We start from the raw sequence: 20,111 nt of genomic DNA, 5'->3' as shown, positions 1-20,111 counted from the left end.
ATTTTTGATTAATATAAATTAATTTTACAAATAAACAAGAAAACTTGAATGTATATATATATATATTGAAAATAGGTAAAACTCATATGATTTAATATATATATATATATATATATTTTAAAGTTGAAAGTATACTACCAACTTTGGTTTGAAATTTAATTTTAAAATGTAATTTGAATGTGTTGTTTTGTTAAATACAATAACATAATGTATTTTTATTGAAATATATATATATATATATACAAATATATAAATTGCATAGTAAAGAAACATAATCAATTACGAAAATAGAAAGAAAATAAAAGTATTGCTAAATCAATTAAAGCACGTCGGAGTAATATAAAATAACGTTTCGATATGAGACAATAGTCGTTTTGGTAACAACAATACATAGTTGTTCAAATTCAATGAATAGTATATTAAAAGGTATCTGATGACGAAATATTGATCAAACAATTAATAATTAATTTAAAATATGTTGAATATAAGTTATCTGACACATATGGTTTGCCTAGTGTGATTTTTCCGTCGGGCCTGATTTACAGAGTATTAAGTTCGACCGGAGGTTTACTCAGTGCGCACTATCGAGTAGCGGCTGCGGGTTTCCACGTCATAAAAAATATATATATATATATTGAATATAATAATAACTGCATTATCAACACCTTTAAAGTGTGTTCACTTGGTGGAGGAAAATGTCTATTTTATTTTATTTTTTAAAAAAATATATAATTATTGAATGTGATTATTTATATATATATATATATATATATATAAAAGAAAGAACACTCCCAGATGATATACACAAATACATAATTAAATGTGTTGAAAAGTAACACTACAACTGCAAAGTCTATACGGTGGTGGCCGTGGAATATTATGCATGCAATATATATACATTGAAAATTTATTTCCTATTATAATAAAATAATCATATATTAGTATGAAAAATTAGTATTTTTTATTTTTATATAAATTATAAATATATAATTATATATATACATAAAGTACATAGAACAAAAATTACGGTTGGAAATAGGCCAGGCCAGGCCAGGAAAAAAATTATACAACCTGAGTCTGGCTTATTTTTAAGCCTATGAGCCTATATAATAATTAATTTTTTATTTTTTAAAATATAATATTAGTAAAAAAATATAAATGCAATTATTATTTTTGTATATATGTAATTATAGTTACAATTAATCAATTTTATATTTGGTTATTATCACTAAATTAATTTTTTTTAAAAAAATAAATATAAATATAGAATAATTTTATATATTAAATTAAAATTATATATATAAATAGGTCGATAAGTCTAAAAGGTTTTTCGTAAAGCCTAAGTCTATTCTAATTAATTAAATAGGCTTTAAAATATTATTTGAATAAATAGGTCAGACTGAGCCAGGCCTCATGTAGACCATGCTGTAGGCCCTTGGACCTGGTAGGCCGTCTGGCCTATTCTCACCCCTAACAAAAATATCAATATTATTTTATATATTTTTACTGATTAATAAAATATTATTTTTTTTTAACTACAAAAATTTAAATAAGTATTTCAATCCAAGGGAGTAGCTTTTATACAAATATAAATTGTTGTGGACTATTGTCATATATTATCATTTCATATGATATACATGTACTCCCTTGTCCCAAAATTATAGTCTAATTTTTTAAATTTTCATTTGTCCTAAAACAATAGTCTTATTTTTATAAATAATCATATCGTTATAAAAACTATATATATTGTTTTAATATAAATATCATTACTTTTTATACAAATATACTTACGATGACATTTTTGTCTTTTATTAATATCCACTTTGGCGGTGACTACAGTGCTCGATTTTAAACAATACACGGTGTGTTACTTGACAGCACATTGTATTACTACATACAACACATTGTACATGTTACTATAATACAAATACATTCCACGAACAAAAAAAACACATGTTATAGTCTCAATATCACATCGTTTGCTGTCTGACAGCACACAACATTGTTACAGACAACATATTGTATATGTTAATTTAATACAAATACAACGCATGAACTAACAACATATATTATGGTCTCATATAATACACACAACAGTTGATTTTAACACATGACATACTCTTATACAACATACTTGTTATTATAAAAAAAACAGAACATACATTTATTTTTTAATGGTATACCCTTAATTTTTACCTAAATTACAAATATACTATTAAACATATCATTTCCTATTTTTAACATAAAAGTAAAAACAAAAATATCAAAATTTCTCATACACTTTAATTTTACTAATTAATAAAATAATATTATTTTTTAATCTACCGTAAAATTTTAGAAACGTTATAAACCGAAAGGGAGGGAGTATGACAGTATTATTTTAAATTTAAAAAAATTAACCCCTTTAATTCCGCCACTGTGTACAATATTGATTAATCTAGATAAGCTCGCCGCCAGATATATATGTGTATATGCTTCCACGACAACATTAATTGCATGAAAGCCGACAGTTAATTACTAACTAATCGGTCATAATTAGCAGATCCAAAATCAAACTTTAGAATAATTATAATATTTAAAAATAAAATTCTACACGTGACAAAGCCCCAATTTGTTTTGACAAGTCACGTGCGGGTGGGGGGGCGGGGCGGGGGAGGAGGGGTAAAGACCTGTACGGGCTACGGCTATAAATAGATGCCAAAATGGTGCCCGCATGAATCACAAACACATACACACGCATAGCGTAATTAAGATATAATTAGTGCTATTAATTTCGATCTTTTTAAGAATATTATTGTTATTATAAGTATGGAGAAGACAGGATTTTCTTCATTAACGCCGTCGATGACGTCAGCAGCAGCATTAACGGCTAAGGAGGGTGTTCAAGTTCAAGTACATTCTCCGACCAGCCATGGAAGTACGGTCACAATTCTGAGCATCGACGGCGGCGGTATTCGAGGGATTATTCCAGCTGTCATTCTAGAATTCCTCGAAGCGCAGCTCCAGGTCTCTCTCTCTCTATCTCTAAACTCATAAGGAGGATTTTTTTTTTTTTTTTTTTTTTTTATAGAAAAATAATAAAATAAAATAAAATTTGACGTGGTCCGGTAAGAAATGACATAATTGTGTGTGAGGGTAAACGTGTGACTTGTATGTAATAAGGGTGTTTCAGTATTCTAAAACAAGAATTTAGGTAAAATATAATTAATAAATAATTAACAAATATATTAATAAAAATAATTATAAATTAAGATTAAGATAAATAAATAATTTAATTAATATTAAAAAAATTATAAAATTTAAAATTTAAAATGTGATTAAAGTGTATAATTATATTTCTGAAATGACAAATTATAGAACAAACAAAAATAAAAAATAGAAAAATATATATAAGATGGAGAGAGTACATCGTAGGTTCAAAATCTTACAACTACACTATTTAAAAATAAATAAATAAATAAATTGAAGGTGAATTTTAAATAAATTAACTCTACGTAAATTATTCATTTTTTTTTATTTTAATTTGTTCCATGTAAGTTGTCCACTTAATTTATTTCGATTTGTCTTACATAATTTACATAATATGTTGTTTTTTTTTAAAAAAAAATATTACTATACATTCATTTTTAAAAAAATATACAGTAATTTATAATTTTTTTTAATTAAGTATTTTTTATTAAAATTCATTGTGTAGTTAAATAAGGTATTTGGAGATGGATTTTAAATCAAAGGGTTTGTTTGGTTATGTTTCAATTTGAAAATATCATTATCTATTAATTTTCAATAAAAATTAAAAGTCTATGTTTATTCTTACCAGATATTATATCAAAATTAGTACTTCTATCCATCAAATTTATTTTTACTTTTATTTTTTGTCAATCCATTAAATTTATATGATTATTATATTTGGAAACATAAAAAATTCATGTTTAATTATTATTTTTCGTTCAACACTTATTTACAACAAATATTCTCAACTATTTGTTTTTTCATACTTCTTTTACTTTTTCAATATTTCATTTTCTTTAATTTTAGTGTCTAGTCGAAAGTGGGCTAAATATTATGGAAGCAAATGAAAGTAATAATTAAATTGAAGCATAAGATAATTTAATTTGAAAAGAGACTAAGTCTGTTCACTTAGTATTTTTCAATAAACTAATTTCTCATAAATATTAAAAAATACAAATATACATATATATTAATATAATATATACATTATTCACTCATTAAAAATCTTTCATTTGATACAAAATATTATTCTTTACATCACCAAAATAGTTTTCATACCATACTATACATAAAAACAAAAAATAAAAAGTAAAAAAATCAGTTCATCTAAAAATATTGAATGAACAAACTGATTATAATTAATTAATATATATATATATATATATATAGAAGCTGGACGGGAAAGAAGCTCGGCTGGCGGACTATTTTGACGTGATCGCCGGAACGAGCACCGGCGGGCTTGTGACGGCGATGCTGACGGCGCCGGACAGCAACGGCCGGCCACTCTTTGCGGCTAAGGACATCAAGCCATTTTATCTCGAGAATTGCCCCCGCATCTTTCCGCAGCATTCGTATGCATCATTAATGAATGAATGAATGAATTAATTAATTAATTTGTAATTAAGAATGAATTAATTAGCCATAAATGAATGAATTAATAAATTAATGCAGACGCGTGTGTGGGCTGATGAGGAAGGCGTTGAAATTAGCGGTGATAGGGGGGCCGGCGTACGACGGGAAATATCTGCAGCAGGTTGTCCGAGAGAAGCTAGGGGAGACTTTATTGCATCAGGCGTTGACTAACGTTGTCATCCCAACTTTCGACATCCGCCATTTGCAGCCCACCATTTTCTCTACCTTTGAGGTCCGTAGTCCGTACCATCCTTAAATTTTCATATATGGAGATTACAAAAATATCCTTATTATTTTATGTAATTATTGTAAAAATAATATTATTATTTTGAAACGGACAAAAATAGCAAAATGAAACTATTTTTTTGAAACGGAGAGAGTATAATATTTTATACTTTATATATATATATATTACTACATATCATAACTCATTTATTAAAAAAATAAAATTGTTTATAACTCAAATATGATTTGGAAAGGTTTTATGAGATTTTTTTGTATTTTATAAAATGTTATATTTCTGTGCACTCAAAAAATATATATTTTTTATTTTAGATTGTCTAATTATAAAGTTATTATATTTAAAAATGTTTTATTTTTTTATTAATATTTTTACTTTACCGTCGCATTATTAACAAGGACAAAATTATTATTACACTGTTTTAACTGTTTACTACAATTAAATTGGATGGAGGAAGTATATATTTATATATGTTTTCTAGGAGATTCTGTACAATATTTTTGAATATACAGTAAAATATACTTCCTTCATCCCACACATAATTTGTCTTAACTCTTTCTATTTTTGTCCGTTTATATGATTTGATTATTCTTTTTTTTTAAAATATAATTATACACTTTAATCACATTTTAAAATTCATAATTTATAATTTTTTAATATTTTAGACAAACTATTTATTAATTTTAATTTTAATATATAATTAATTACTTATTTATTTAGAAAAAAGAAATACTTATCTATTCTCATTCATTTTTTTTTTAATTATAAGAAAAAATAATGTACTCCAGTTATTTCAAATCACAAATAAATTACAACCAATTTACTTAGTTTCAAAAAGAAAAATTTGTTCAAACACAAAAAGATAAAAATTCAAATCAAATCAAAATGGTGCAATCCAATTTAGTCATACATGTTATGACATTTCAGAATTAATTAATTAATCAATTAAATAAATACAGGCGAAAGAATCGTCGAGCTTGGACGCTCGCTTGTCGGACATATGCATAGCGACGTCGGCGGCGCCGACGTTCCTCCCGGCGCACTACTTCAAGACGGAATCCGGCGGCGGCGCCGCCCCTCGGGAGTTCAACCTGATCGACGGCGGCGTGGCGGCGAACAATCCGGCGCTGGTGGCGATCTCCCAAGTGACGAAACAGATACACGGCCGGAACCCTGACTTCTTTCCGATCAAGGCGACGGACTACGGGCGGTTTCTGGTGATCTCGGTGGGGACGGGATCGGCGAAGGCGGAGAAGCGGTACAGCGCGCGGGCGGCGGCGAAGTGGGGCGTTCTGGGGTGGCTCCTCCACGGCGGCTCCGCCCCTCTGGTGGACGTCTTCACGCAGGCCAGCGCCGACATGGTGGATTACCATTTGTCCGTTGTGTTTCAGGCTCTGCATTCTCAGCAAAACTATCTGCGGATTCAAGTGAGCCACTCATTTTTTACCATACATTTTTTAAAATATATATCATATTAAATATTTGTTTTTTATTTAAAACAAAAACTATATTTATATAGATATTTTGAGATTTTCTTATAATAAGTATATATTAACAATAAGTTTTTTTTGTTTTGAGGGAGGGATTTTTTTTCATAATATTTATTAGTAATAAGTTTTTTTTTTTTTTTTTTTGAGAGGGGTTTTTTTTTATAATATTTATTAACAATAAGTTTTTTTTTGTTTTTTTAAAAAAAATCTCATATTAAGTACTCTTTTTTGTTCTATTTAAATTGTCCACTTATTATGTACGAGTTTTAGGTATTGAGTAATTAGTAAATAATTAAAAAATATATTAATAAAAATAATTATACATTAAAATTAAGATAAATAATTTAATTAAAATAAAAAATTTTAAATTTTAAAATATGATTAAAATGTATAATTATATTTTTTAAAAAAATAACAAATTATATGGGATGGAGGCAACAGTAGTATTTCTTTTTCTAAGTTTTAAATTTTAAAATTTTTTTGTAACTAACGACGTGGATCTATTTAAATGTAGCATTGATTTTTTGTAACTAACGACGTTGTATGGAGTTAGGTTATTAATGTGTAATAATGACATAATTAATGCTTTGTACTGAGTAGGACGACTGCCTGAGGGGAGAGGTGGCATCAGTGGATGTTGCCACGAAGGCAAATCTGGAGAAGTTAGTACAGACTGGTGAGAATTTATTGAAGAAGCCCATGTCCAGAGTCAATTTGGACACTGGCCTTTCTGAGCCCACTCTCAATGGTGGATCTAATGCTGATGCCCTCAAAAGGTATTACATATATATATATATATATAAGCTTTATATATGCACACCTTAATTTTTAGGACTATTTAGCAATAATAATTTTTTTTTTTTTCACATTAACGTAACGGGCATGGATCACCAGCTGATCCGAATCGGATCAACACATGCTATAGAGATAATCAATAGATGTTTATATATATCTCAGTATATTTGTAATACAATATATAATTATATTATAATTCAACATAAGTTATACTATAACACAATATATACTGAAATATATATATATTTATAAACCTAGGCTAGTCACTCTATAGCATATGTTATCGGGTTAAATTAACACTATGCTGACTTAGCTGATCTGACCACCTTATAATATATACTAATTCGGTCAAATCAACACTTGGCACATCAGCACATTATCTACAGCTAAACATTATACTCTCTCTCTTCCATAATAAGGTATTCATTTGTCTTTTACGTTATTGTACTTAACATTAAAAATATCATTATATTTATATAATTTTTTGTACAAATATTATTATACTAAGAAATAATAGTATTTTAATTATAATAGGTAGTTAAAAGTAGTAAAATGATATTTTTGCCATTGTCTTTTGGTGTAAAATCAATGATGTGATGTACAATAAGGGTATTTGTGAAAAAAAGTAAGGTATTTAATAAAATATTTACTTTTTAAATGGACGTTCCAAAATAGAAATATGTATACTTTCTAACTGGACAGAGACGAAGAGAGTATTATTTTTACCTTGGGATGGGACGAGAGAATATTAGATACTCTCGTCTGCCATATTTAGTTGCACTTCAAATATAACTAAATATGGCAGGAAGGGAATAATAATTATGTAAACATTTTGATTAAAGACAACTCTTATAATATGCTATAAATTTATTTATTGTATTTATATTATATTAATATTATATTTATTGGCTATTAAATGTGCAGGTTCGCAAAGCTACTGTCAGATGAGAAAAGGCTCCGTGACTCAAAGTATAAAGCCACGCTTCTTGCCTAGAAATTACTATTATTATTATTATTATTATTATTATTATTATTATTATTATTATTAATTCCTAATGTCTGTCTGTCCATAGCTTCCCTTGTTCAAATTTCATGATATTTCTGCAAATCTGTATCCAGACACTGTACTGTGTTCTTCCACTGTAATAAAAAACCATTGAATATTTTGCACTAGAATTTTTGTGGCTAGTTCAAACCAAACATGAATATAACTTTTGCAGATGCCCAGAAATTACTCACAATTAAACTCCCTGGGGGTGTGCATTAGCCTTCATTCATACAGCTTTAGGTTTCGAGCCCGGAATAGGGCCGGGGCCGGGCCGCGTCCGCGACATGTCTAGAGCAGCGGCGACGGCGGCAGAGCGAGCGTACTCGAGGGCACTAATGGCAGAGTTGATCTCAGCCATCAGTACTTCGGGAGCTACCGTTGCTGCTGCGTTCTTGATGTCATCGAACACATTCCACTTTATGCTCTTTTCTTCTCCCAAACTCATCGTTAACTTCATATAAATATATATATTGATCACAAATCTAAACGTTGATTTTCCGTCATATGGATGTAAGAATTTGGGCGACCTTCAAGAAATAAGCCATGAATTACAATCGGGTACCCTAATGAGCATAACTTATAGGTGTGTTAGAAATAATATGGAAACTGGAAAATATTGCATTATTATTCATAATGAAAATAGAGGTCTGTAAATAGGTATAATATATAGATTCGATAGACTTAAACCTAATGGATAAAACCAAATATCTCACCAAGATGTATGATCGAATCGTTGCTAACATGATTTATGAGTTCATTCCATATTGGATTAGGCCGGAAAAGGGTTCTATACATTATTCTAAAAGGGCAAGTCATTCGGGCGTATTGGTTGATTCGATACGACTATATATCCATCCCAAAAGTTCATATTAGAATACTTTGTAACGAAAAAATTGCATAAAGAGGGGTAAAATAAAGCTTACATTTTTCAAAAGAATTGAATGCCTGAGTATAATATAGAATGCTATTTATATCATTCTTAAGAATATCTAAACACTTGGACTAGGAAACATTGTATCATTTAATTCCAAGAAACAGACTCGTATCGGCACCATTCTTAAACCTTTCTTAACTCTGCCGTTGTGGAACTAACTAATAAATCCATCTCCTTAGTATCGAAAAAGGTACTATGTTAATGTGTGGATCACCAAGGCGTTCCATCACATTTAGGATTAGAAATAGGTGTAATCGACAATAAGTTGTGCACATTTAGAGTAGATTAACAAACAACACTAGTTTGAATCATGTGTCCATGTCTACAGTTTGATGCAGGAATTGAGATATTCAAAATTACAAGCTTCTGCCAAACTAATAAGAACAGCAGAGAGCACTGAGCAATGCATTCTATCCAACTAATAAGAACAGAAGAGAGCACTGAGCAATGCATTCTATCCAACTAATAAGAACAGAAGAGAGCACTGAGCAATGCATTCTATCCAACTCTATTACTGTAGTCTAATTTTTTTACACAATTAAGAGTTAGGACTATCTTGATGCCAAAAACAATGGAAAATTCAACGTTTTCATCCAATGGAGGGGATCAGATCGACAGAGTTGCGATGATTGAGCGAACAAACAGACATTTTCAGCAAAATGCCTAATGATCATATTGAATTTGTTTACTCATCAGCTTCTATGAAGAAAGCGAACACAAATTCCTTACTAGAAATTACCAAATTCACGAAAATCTACCTCACAACCACCACATATCTAAAAAGTAACACAATCTTCATGTAATTATCAAAATACTTCCTATTTAAAACTCCAGCGACTCCACAATTAATGGCTATTTGTACTCCAAGACGATACCAACACTTCCACAGAAGATTAAAATTTTCCAAAAAGCGTCAGAAAACAAAACAAACCTGGCAATCTGTAAACTGCTCCTGTAGAACTAAGTCTGACAGAACTCTACCTGATTGAATCCTCTTCAAGTAGCCTCTGAATTCCTCTCAATCTATCCTCCGATTTCTTCTACAAGATCTTATGGCTTCCAATGGCGGCTACGGTGGGTGTGGCTAATGGCCATACCCTACAACCTAATAATTGTGAATATATATATGTAAGTGCGTTTGTTGGTGATTTTTTCATTTTTTTATTTTTAAAAAATTACAACTAAATTAAGTTTTTGTTTTTATAATTTTATATTATATTAAAATTTAATTTTATATTTTTAAAATGATGTGAATATATGTTTTATCATATGTAAATTTATTTTACCTAAGTATTTTAAAATTTATTTAGATAAATACATTTGACTTTTGATTGTATTTATATATTAATAAATTTTTTATTAAATAATATTTTTAATAAAATATTGTAACAAGTACCGACATTTTTATTATTTTTAAAAAAAATTTAAAGTTTGCAATTAAATAAAGTTATCGTCAACCCAAACTCATAAACAAACAAATAAAGTAATAATTATTATTATTGTTATTATTATTTTGTAGATAATTATTTACGATATGGGCATTGATGTGACAAATCAGCCGTCAACAAAGCGTGTTAGTTGCGCAGGTTTGTCGGAGGATTGAATTTTAAATATATTATTTATCTTATTTTTTTTAAAAAAATATCAAATTAAATATTTATTTTTTATTTTTTATATTATATTAAAAATTAATTTTATATTCAAAATATTATATTAATACTTATTTACTTTCTCTGTCCCATTTCTATGTCCATCTTTCCATTTTCGTTCGTCTAACTTATTTTGTCAATTTTTTTTTTTGAAAAATAATTATACATTTTAATTTTATTTTTAAAATTTTATTATACCCCTTCCAAATTTTTAAAATGATTATATGTATTTTTTACTCCCTCCGTCTCACATAATTTGTTCCTATTTTATATTTTCGTTCGTTCCACGTAATTTGTCCTTTCCTTTTTTGGAAAATTAATTATACACTTTAATCATATTTTAAAATTTAAAATTTAAAATTTTTTAATCTTAATTAAATTATTTAGTTATATTAATCTTAATCTATAATTATTTTTACTAAGTAATAATTATTTTTACTAATATATTTATTAATTATTTACTAATTATACACTCATATTACATGGAACAGAAGGAATATTTTTTTTATATCAATGGTATTATTGACAGTTTTAAATAATTAGCCAATATATATAATTATAAATTCAAAAGTGGTTAAATATTTTAAAATTTATATATCAATAAAATATTTATTTATTGAAAATAAATGTAAAAATATATTTGTTTTTGAGTGATTGTACATGACTTATAAGTTAAATTTTATTAAATATATTTTAAATTAATAAATTTCATTGAAAAATATGGTATTTATTTTGGAACATAAGGATGGATTATATTTTATAAAAAATTTCAAATATTCATAATTGGCTTTTGTTTTACTCCTATTTAAATTCTAAACTTTAATATTTATTTTAAAATACTACCCCCGTCTCACATAATTTGTTCCTATTTTTTATTTTCGTCCGTCCCACATAATTTATCCTTTCTATTTTTGGAAATATAATTATGCACTTTAATCGTATTTTAATTTTTAAATTTTTAAATTTTCTTAATTTTAATTAAATTTTTTATTTATCTTAATCTTAATCTATAATTATTTTTACTAAATAATAATTATTTTTACTAATACATTTCTTAATTACTTACTAATTATATTTTACCTAAATTTTCGAGTCTACAATAATACATCCATATTATATGGGACAGAGGGAGTACATTATTGCATGTGTATACGTTTTGTCTCAACTGATTATTCTACTTTTTCTTTTTTCAATTAATTAAAAAATCTATCGTTGTCAGTATCTACGGCTAACATTAAAACAAATATTGATGTCAGTATTGTATATTTATTTTCTTTTAATTTTAATTTTAAGATATAGTTTTAAATTACTACATAAAGACATATGATAAATAATTTAGGTGTGTTGGATGCATTTATAGTGTGTCGGAATTAAAACATTTAATAAAAAAATAAAATATAGGAATAATAATAATTGTGTTTAAAAATATGTTTAGGATGCCATGTTGACTTTACAAATTCAGCATTTATGTAGCAACTTTTTGGGTATATACACTTATTCTATTAGTTAGGTTTCGACACTTTTAAAGTAAAAATTATTTAGAATATGATTGCATTTTTATTTTTTATTTTTTGAGAATATAGTTATTGAATAGTAAGATATGTGTGTTTGTTTGGGGGATTAGATTTAATATTTATTATTCATCCCTTTTTTTTTTTTTTTCAAAAAGATCAAATCAAACACTTATATTTCATTTTTTATATTATAATAAAAATTAATTTTACATTCAAAATATCACATCAACATTATTCAAATTCAAAATTTTTACTATTCAAATCCCACCTCAAAATTCAAACCCCCAAACAAACACACCCTTAGAAAAAAATAAATATGCAATTAAACATGTGTGTTTGTTTGTGGGTTTGGGGTTTTAAATTTGAATTTAGTGGGTTTGGGGTTTTAAATTTGAATTTATGAATAGTAAAAAGTTGAATTTGAATAGTTGTTTGATGTAAAATAAATAAATATTGATGTGATATTTTGAATGTTAAATAATTTTATAATATAATATAAAAAAAATAATTATTTAATTTGATATTTTTGAAGGTAACATAAAAGAACACAACCATAGTTTAACTGTATAAGTTATTATCTAAAATACCAACAATTGTAGTTCTTTAAAAAACCTTTTTTACAAGGTCGAAAAGAATTTGATTACTATTATTTGAATTTTCTGTACGTAACAAATCCAATAGATCGATCCATGTAAGAAAATTGACTTGTAAGATAAGAGTCATATTACGAGGCGGACACTCAATTATTATTATTTTTATTTATATATATATTTTTTTTATGACGTAGAAATCCGCAGCCGCTATCCAACAATGTTTACCGAGTAAACTTTGGCCGTACCTAATACCTTGCAAACGAAGCCCGACAAGACAAGTCACATTAGACGAACCATATGTGACAAATGATCTAGAGAAGTTGGGAGTTTGAGAGCCAATGAACTCACAATCATAAGTCCATCCCTACACAACTAAGTCATCCTTTGCGGAACAAAATATATCATAATTTTATATATACATGATGTGTGTATATATATTATATATCCAAAATTATACTTCATTCGTACTAATTGAAAAATATTAATTTTATTATTTTTATCTATTTTATTCAAAAATATTTATAGTAAAAGTAAACACACATTCGTATGTAGAGGGAGAATTCAACCTTTGAGCTACATTTTCTTCACGTATATATTTTAATTTAACACAAAAGAGTTTTACACAATAAATAAAATATAAAATATTTTATACATTTGTACTAAAATATAAAAATTATCATATAATTTACCTTTTTTTAAAAAAAAAAACATAAAATTCAAATAGTAATAAAAAGAAAAAAAAAAAGCAAAAGAAACAAACCTGTTAGGGTGAATAAACTCTTCCTTGCCCTTTTTTCTTGAAAACAAAATAACCATGTATAAGCAGTAAATTCGAGGCCAAACTATGCGTGGCAGGTGACATGTAAGAGGACCATCAACAATTTTCATTATTTTTATTTTAACAAATAATTGATGATCGCTAATTTTCTTTCTTATCAGTTATCTCGTTATCTTTCCATTAACTCTAGACTAATTTTTCACTCTACTTTTTACTTATTAACTTTTATATTAAAAATAATGTTCTCGGATAAATGACCTGAAGAGGAGTAATATTTATATTTTTTAATAGTAAAAATTTGAAAAAAAAAAAAAACCTTCACTAGTAAATAATTTTCCTGTTATAAGTGGAAATAATATGGAGGAAGAATGCTAATTTTAGCCAATCTTACTTACCACCATTATCATCACCGGAAAGCTACTTAAGCTTTCAAAACTACCATCGCCATTGCCAACAGCCCTGGAGGAGAAAACAGCTACAGAAGTCCCCTTTCAAGGGCCCGATTTCGTCGTCGATACGCCGCGACGCGCACCTGCGTCACGTGCTAACAACTCCGGACACCCACGGGACAACAATTGGCGCTCTGGGGTGAGTCGCTCGATAGGATTCCGGATAGGTGTCCTTGAAATTCAACTTGGGTGTCTCCGACTGCGTGGATGAACAAGCTTCAATTTAAAAACTCTATCGAATTAGGCAAAATTGTCTATAACTCCCATATGGTTTCGAAATTCAGTATATGTCCTCCCTGTATTTTGAAAATTGCATCGTGCCCCATTATACTTTCAAAATTGTTGCATGAAACCCCCGCCATGCAATTTTAAAATTATAGGAGAATTTGCACGGAGTTTTGAAAGAACAGGGGTTGTTATGGATAATTCTGCTACCGAATTATAATAATCGAAGAAACTCACGAATTTTAGCGAGACAAAATTGCCCATAACTCCCCTGTGGTTTTCTCTGTACTTTAAAATTGCATTGCGCTCTCTTATACTTTAAAAAATATTGCATGAAACATCCGGCATGCAATTTTTAAAGTACATATGGATTTAAACTGAATTTTGAAACCGCAGGGGTGTTATGAACAATTTTACTATCGAATTATAATAATCAGAGAAACTCACGAATTTTAGCCAGCATTCCTGGTTCTTGTGTTCGTAAATGTCCGGCGAATAGCATCCGGTTTCGGACGGGCAATAGACCCAAATGTTGCATTTCTTTTGGCCGGGTTTTGCATTTTTCGCTTGGTTCAAACACGACATACAGCAATCGTAAGCCGACTCTTGATGGTGCGTGAGGCCCCATTTAACGGCAGAACCGTCGTAGTCAGTGTGAAGCTCGGCGTGGCATTCAGGTGGTGGTCTTTTTCCGGGAAGGGTTTCGAGATCTGGAAAATGGGAATGAATTCCATGCCTGAGAAAACAACTGAAACTACGATGTGAAAAGTAAAAAGTAAAAACAGCAAAAGTTACCATACCGTAGTCGGGTTCGTCGTCGGGTTTCTCATCATGTACCTTGTGAACGATTTCTACCGGCAGCCAGAGACCGATCTCTTCCAACAACACAGACCAATGAGAACTCAAAGCATTTTCAACAATGCCTACAGATGGATAGAAGAAATTAAATGTGCAGGTTTTGTAGAATTGTGGCTAATTATTGATAGTCGGGAGAATGAACATACCGGCTTCTTCAGGCAAAATCGTTGAATTTTTAATTTCACCACGGATGATTCTCTTAGCTTCTTTTAATGTTTGCCTGCGCCAGGATTCAATTGCCGCTGTCGAGAAAAAAAGGGGACAAACAGCATGAGACAGAGAAATTTATCGGGAATTCATAGAGGAAAAGCACCGGATTGTTTAAATTACCAAACATCAGTGTTCTTCGATCAGTTCATTGTTTAAATCAAGTAAAGGTTACACTTCTCTGATTCTACAGAAGGAGAAAAGTACCAAATCCGTACCAAGGCCATGTTTACTACATGGCATTTCGTCGGGATAATTTAATTCCTGTAGATTAATGAATCCGAACTAATTGCTACAATTAGATCAGTTTACGGTTAACATACTGTTGAGTTTCTCTAAAAGTTAGTTGCAATCAAGTAAAGCTCACATTTCTCTGATTCTACAGAAGGAGAGAAGTACTTAGATGCACATTAACTAAGGCCATGTTTTACTACATGGCATTTACTCGGGGTTATTTAATCTCCGTAGGTTAATAAATACGAACTAAATGGTACAATTCAGACATACCCTTCAACCTTGTGCGATTGTAATCAACCCTTTCTTGAAAAATGTGCGAACATTATCCATAGAACTAGTTTCTAAAGTGTTCAAATAGAGATAGATCTGGAAAGTACTTCTATTTGTTCAGTGAAGAAGGTTTGCTCTCTTTGTATTTTCTTACGATTCAATCTCTCAATTTTCCTCCAAAAACATAATATCCAATACCTATTTTTCATACAAAATATCACATCTAACAACTAATTCACTTAAAAAGCATCAAAACAAAATATCACATCCAACAACTAATTCACTTCAAAAACATCAAAACAGAGAACAAACACAAAAGAAAAAAATCGCGATTCTTAAAAACAGGCAATTCACACACAATGCTCGTATCTTTGGTTTGGATCATTCTATTGATCCACGAATAGGCAGCGAATGGGAGATCAAAGGGCTATGGCTTATTAAAGATTTGTTCGATAATGCCCTTGCAAAAGGCAGCTACAGAATTCTAACTGCTAAAACACAACTATTACTTACCGAATACAGCAAATCAAAATGCCAATTAACAACACACTTCAAGACATGAGAACCTATCATTGTAGGAAAAACCAGTAACCCATTCTCATTCAAGATGGAATATTAAACCTTCCCAAACACTTAGAACTCAACACCAAAGATCCACTGAATGTAAATAAAAATTGGCAATAACACAAACTATATATATCAAATCAAAACTGCACCAACCCTGTAATGCTGTTGTATTGGCCGAAGAAGACTCCATGCTTCTTAACATAGCTAGAATCTCATGAATAAACTTCTGCTTCAAATGTCCTGGCAATTCCATCACTCTTTCTTCACTTTTGATCTTTTCCTTTAACTCTGCCGCCTTCAACCACAGACAAGATATCCGCCATTACATCATCGAGAAAACAAATCAAAAGCAGCAAAACAATATACATATATACATATATATATAATCCTTATTTACGGTGAAGTACTTCCTGAACTAATCGATCATACCACTCACCAATTCAATAAGCTTAGTTGGTTCCGATTCTTTCCTAATCTGATTCGACTCTTCCATTTTCCTGATCTGAACTATACTGAACTCATATGCTGTAATTACAGGGCACGCATAATCAAAAGATAAGAAATCGTAATTGCAACAAATAAATACCACAGAAACAAGCAATAATGTCATCCAAACCAACCAATTTCAACAACGCATCACTAAATCCAACAAAATCCCTAAACGAGTTTTTTCAGAAAACCCGAAGCAGCAAATAAGGCAATCACGAACCCCCTTCGAAATCAAACCGTTTCTCGACGGAAACTCACTGGTGTGATGATCACTTGAAGGATAAGCGTAGAGCGAACTGTAGAGGAAGCGGAGCACATAGAGAGCAACAAAAATGTTGACGGAACAAACTACGAGAGTAATCCTCTTGTAGGAGCATCGGCCAATGTTCTTCCCCCATTCGAGTCTCGCCATCGGCGGCCGCTCGCCTTGCTATATCCTTCGCCTTCTTCTCCGACCTATCATCAAAGTTTCCCTAAATTCATAAACAGCGAAATCGAGGTTGTCTGCACTCCAGAACTTTTGTAGAACTAGCAAATGAAGCAGCTCGAGGGTAATAGCGTCAATTCACTCTAATTGAAGGCTAATATGGTCAGTTTGATCAAAATGTAAAAGTTGCCCATGCCTAATGAATTTTAGGGGTTGTATTCCATTATAATGTTAACCATATGTTTTTTTTGGGTTTTACACATATTTTTATTAAGATTTTTTTTTTTCTTAAAAATATTATTTTCTCCGTTCCATATAATTTGTTTCTATTTTTTATTTTCGTCCGTCTTACGTAACTTGTCCTTTCTATTTTTTGAAATATAATTATGCACTTTAATCGTATTTTAAATTTTATAATTTTCTTAATTTTAATTAAACATTTTACTTGTCTTAATCTTAATCTATAATTATTTTTACTAATATATTTTTTAATTATTTACTAATTATATTTTACCTAAATTCTGGTGTCTACAGTAATACATCTATATTACATGGGACGAAAGGAGTAGGTCAAATAATTTTTTTTTTATATTGTATTACAAATTTATTTTACATTTAAAATATCATATCAATCTCTATTTATATCACATCAAAAAATTATTCAAATTCAATTTTTTATTATTTTAAAATCCAAACCCAAAACTTAAACCCGCCAACAAACGCACCCTATTTGATTTGTTTAGAATGGATTTAAAAATTCTGTAAAATTTATTTAATTAATTTTGTTTAATTATTTATATAGATTTTGATAGATTTAATTGAATATTTGTTGATGTATCTGGATTTTATTATAGTGTATAAATTAATAGATTAAATAATTTTTTTATTAATTTATATAATTTTGAATATATGGAGTACATTTGTTTATATAAACATTTAACAAAATTTTAGAAATGTATTCATTCTAAAAATATATATATAGTCCCTTCGTCACTTAACAATTTATTCATTTTTTTCATTTTGATCCGTCCCATAATAAAGTATCTATTTTATTTTTTAGTAATTGTACTATCTACCTAACGTTACAAATACCCTTCTAATTTACAATATATTACACAAATGTCATTACCTTTATATCATACAATACTAATAAGATTAATTTAGTCATTTTATCTTTATTTCTACTTTATCCCAATATAATACAAATATTCCTAAAATCTCGTGCATAAACAAAATGGATAGATAGATTGGGGACGGAGGGAGTATTATTATTATTATTTTCATTTTTATTTTAATAATAATAATAATTTACAATTTAATTTTTTGTTATATTATCATTTTGATTGAATTTGTTATATTACTTTTTCAACGTAATTAATTTATATCTTGTAGCAATCTATTTAATTATTATTATTATTTATATAGTTTTTTACATAAAAAAAATATATTTTTAAATAAAATTATATTAAAATTACAGTTTTTTTTTAATTGAGAGGAATAAATATAAACTAATAATGTACATTAAAATCAACGGTGGTTTAACTGAAATCAACTAACTGAAATCGAAATTAAAAAAAATACAAATTAAAAGTTATGGAAAATTTAATTTCGATTTGACTTTAAAAAAAAAAAAAAACTAATAATTTTGATTCGAATCACTTGAAAAAATCTATTTTTTTTATTTTAAATATATATAATTTTTAATATTATTTCAAATATATAAAATTTTAAAATAGGAAAAACCAATCAATTTTAGTCTAAATATAAAAAATTCATCAATTTTAATCCAATTAAAAATAATTTCAATCAATTTTGGTCTCACCATTAAAAATTTAACAGAAATTGTTGAAGTGACAGCTGACTTGAAAACTACGTGGCCACGTACAATTATACACGGTCATGTTGTCACATGACCATGTATATTTCAGTGTATAATTATACATAGTCATGTTGTTACACGGTCATGTACAAATATATTTCAGTGTATAATTATACATAGTCATGTTGTTACACGACCATATATAGTTCTACACGGCCGTGTACCTTTCTGTTTTGGTTTAAAATTTTATTTTATTTTTATATTTTTATATTTTTAATTTATTATTATTATTTAATTTAGAATAGTTGATATAGTTAAATGTCAAAGATAGTTTAAATATAAATATTTATCGAGTATATTTTTTTGGAAGATTTTGTCTAAAATTCTATTATTTTGTCTAAGATTTTAATACTACTGTAATATACAAAATAAAAAAATAGTTATGTAATTGAATTTTTGTAAGAGGAAAATTTTTTATGAGTAATAGAATTTTAAACAAAATTCTTTCAAAAGAATATATATTATAAATTTTTATATTTGAATTAAAATTGATAAATTATAATTATATTATGATTACTATTGATTTTATTCATTTTAACTATATCAACTATTTTAAATTCAAAATAATTTTTTTTAAAAAAATATAATAAAAAAATAAAATTTTAGACTAAAACAGAAATGTACACGACCTTGTAAAATTATACATGACCGTGTAACAACATGACCATGTATAATTACACATTGAAATATACATGACCGTGTAACAACATGACCGTATATAATTGTACATGGCCGTATGGTTTTAGGTCAGCTGCCATGTCACCTCCATTATGTCAACGTCAGCAAATTCCGTTAATTTTTTAACGGTTTGACCAAAATT

General features: G+C 28.3%; 2 protein-coding genes and 1 long non-coding RNA gene across 4 annotated transcripts; 1 reads left to right on the top strand and 2 right to left on the bottom strand.

Moving 5' to 3' along the window:
- Window positions 1–2,726: 2,726 nt before the first annotated feature.
- Window positions 2,727–8,343, top strand: LOC127264383 (patatin-like protein 2). The gene is made up of 6 exons (XM_051293864.1): window positions 2,727–3,006; window positions 4,399–4,580; window positions 4,681–4,873; window positions 5,842–6,309; window positions 6,973–7,148; window positions 8,092–8,343. The coding sequence occupies exons 1-6, from the start codon at window positions 2,809–2,811 to the stop codon at window positions 8,159–8,161; spliced, it is 1,287 nt and encodes a 428-aa protein (XP_051149821.1). The 5' UTR covers window positions 2,727–2,808; the 3' UTR covers window positions 8,162–8,343.
- LOC127264385 (uncharacterized) lies at window positions 8,278–10,298 on the bottom strand. Its single transcript, XR_007841679.1, has 2 exons — window positions 10,081–10,298; window positions 8,278–8,742 (listed from the first exon to the last, which is right to left on the bottom strand). It is a non-coding gene; the product is annotated as an uncharacterized LOC127264385 (long non-coding RNA).
- Window positions 10,299–14,078: 3,780 nt separating this feature from the next.
- LOC127264384 (uncharacterized) lies at window positions 14,079–17,499 on the bottom strand. 2 transcript variants are annotated; one of them, XM_051293865.1, is made up of 7 exons: window positions 17,244–17,499; window positions 16,933–17,021; window positions 16,650–16,791; window positions 15,362–15,457; window positions 15,158–15,280; window positions 14,805–15,067; window positions 14,079–14,331 (listed from the first exon to the last, which is right to left on the bottom strand). In XM_051293865.1, exons 1-7 carry the CDS (start codon window positions 17,395–17,397, stop codon window positions 14,221–14,223), a joined length of 978 nt encoding a protein of 325 aa, XP_051149822.1. In that variant the 5' UTR covers window positions 17,398–17,499; the 3' UTR covers window positions 14,079–14,220. The 2 variants fall into 2 exon arrangements, with proteins under 2 accessions (XP_051149822.1, XP_051149823.1); XM_051293866.1 differs by lacking the exon at window positions 17,244–17,499 and adding an exon at window positions 17,117–17,222.
- Between the last annotated feature and the right edge of the window lie 2,612 nt (window positions 17,500–20,111).

The sequence above is a fragment of the Andrographis paniculata genome, unplaced genomic scaffold (genome assembly GCF_009805555.1).
Source record: "Andrographis paniculata isolate CXL003 unplaced genomic scaffold, ASM980555v1 Contig70END, whole genome shotgun sequence".
NCBI lineage: Eukaryota > Viridiplantae > Streptophyta > Magnoliopsida > Lamiales > Acanthaceae > Andrographis > Andrographis paniculata.
The sequence above is the reverse complement of the archived record's forward strand: the minus strand, read 5'-3'. Positions and strand labels throughout refer to the sequence as shown.

Coding starts and splice junctions, on each gene's coding strand:
- LOC127264383 (XM_051293864.1), top strand. CDS start 2,809: ATGGAGAAGACAGGATTTTCTTCATTAACGCCGTCGATGACGTCAGCA. Junction 4,581..4,680: donor CGCATCTTTCCGCAGCATTC/GTATGCATCATT, acceptor AAATTAATGCAG/ACGCGTGTGTGGGCTGATGA. Junction 7,149..8,091: donor AATGCTGATGCCCTCAAAAG/GTATTACATATA, acceptor TTAAATGTGCAG/GTTCGCAAAGCTACTGTCAG.
- LOC127264384 (XM_051293865.1), bottom strand. CDS start 17,397: ATGGCGAGACTCGAATGGGGGAAGAACATTGGCCGATGCTCCTACAAG. Junction 15,281..15,361: donor GATTTTGCCTGAAGAAGCCG/GTATGTTCATTC, acceptor ATCCATCTGTAG/GCATTGTTGAAAATGCTTTG. Junction 14,332..14,804: donor AGGAATGCTGGCTAAAATTC/GTGAGTTTCTCT, acceptor TCATCCACGCAG/TCGGAGACACCCAAGTTGAA.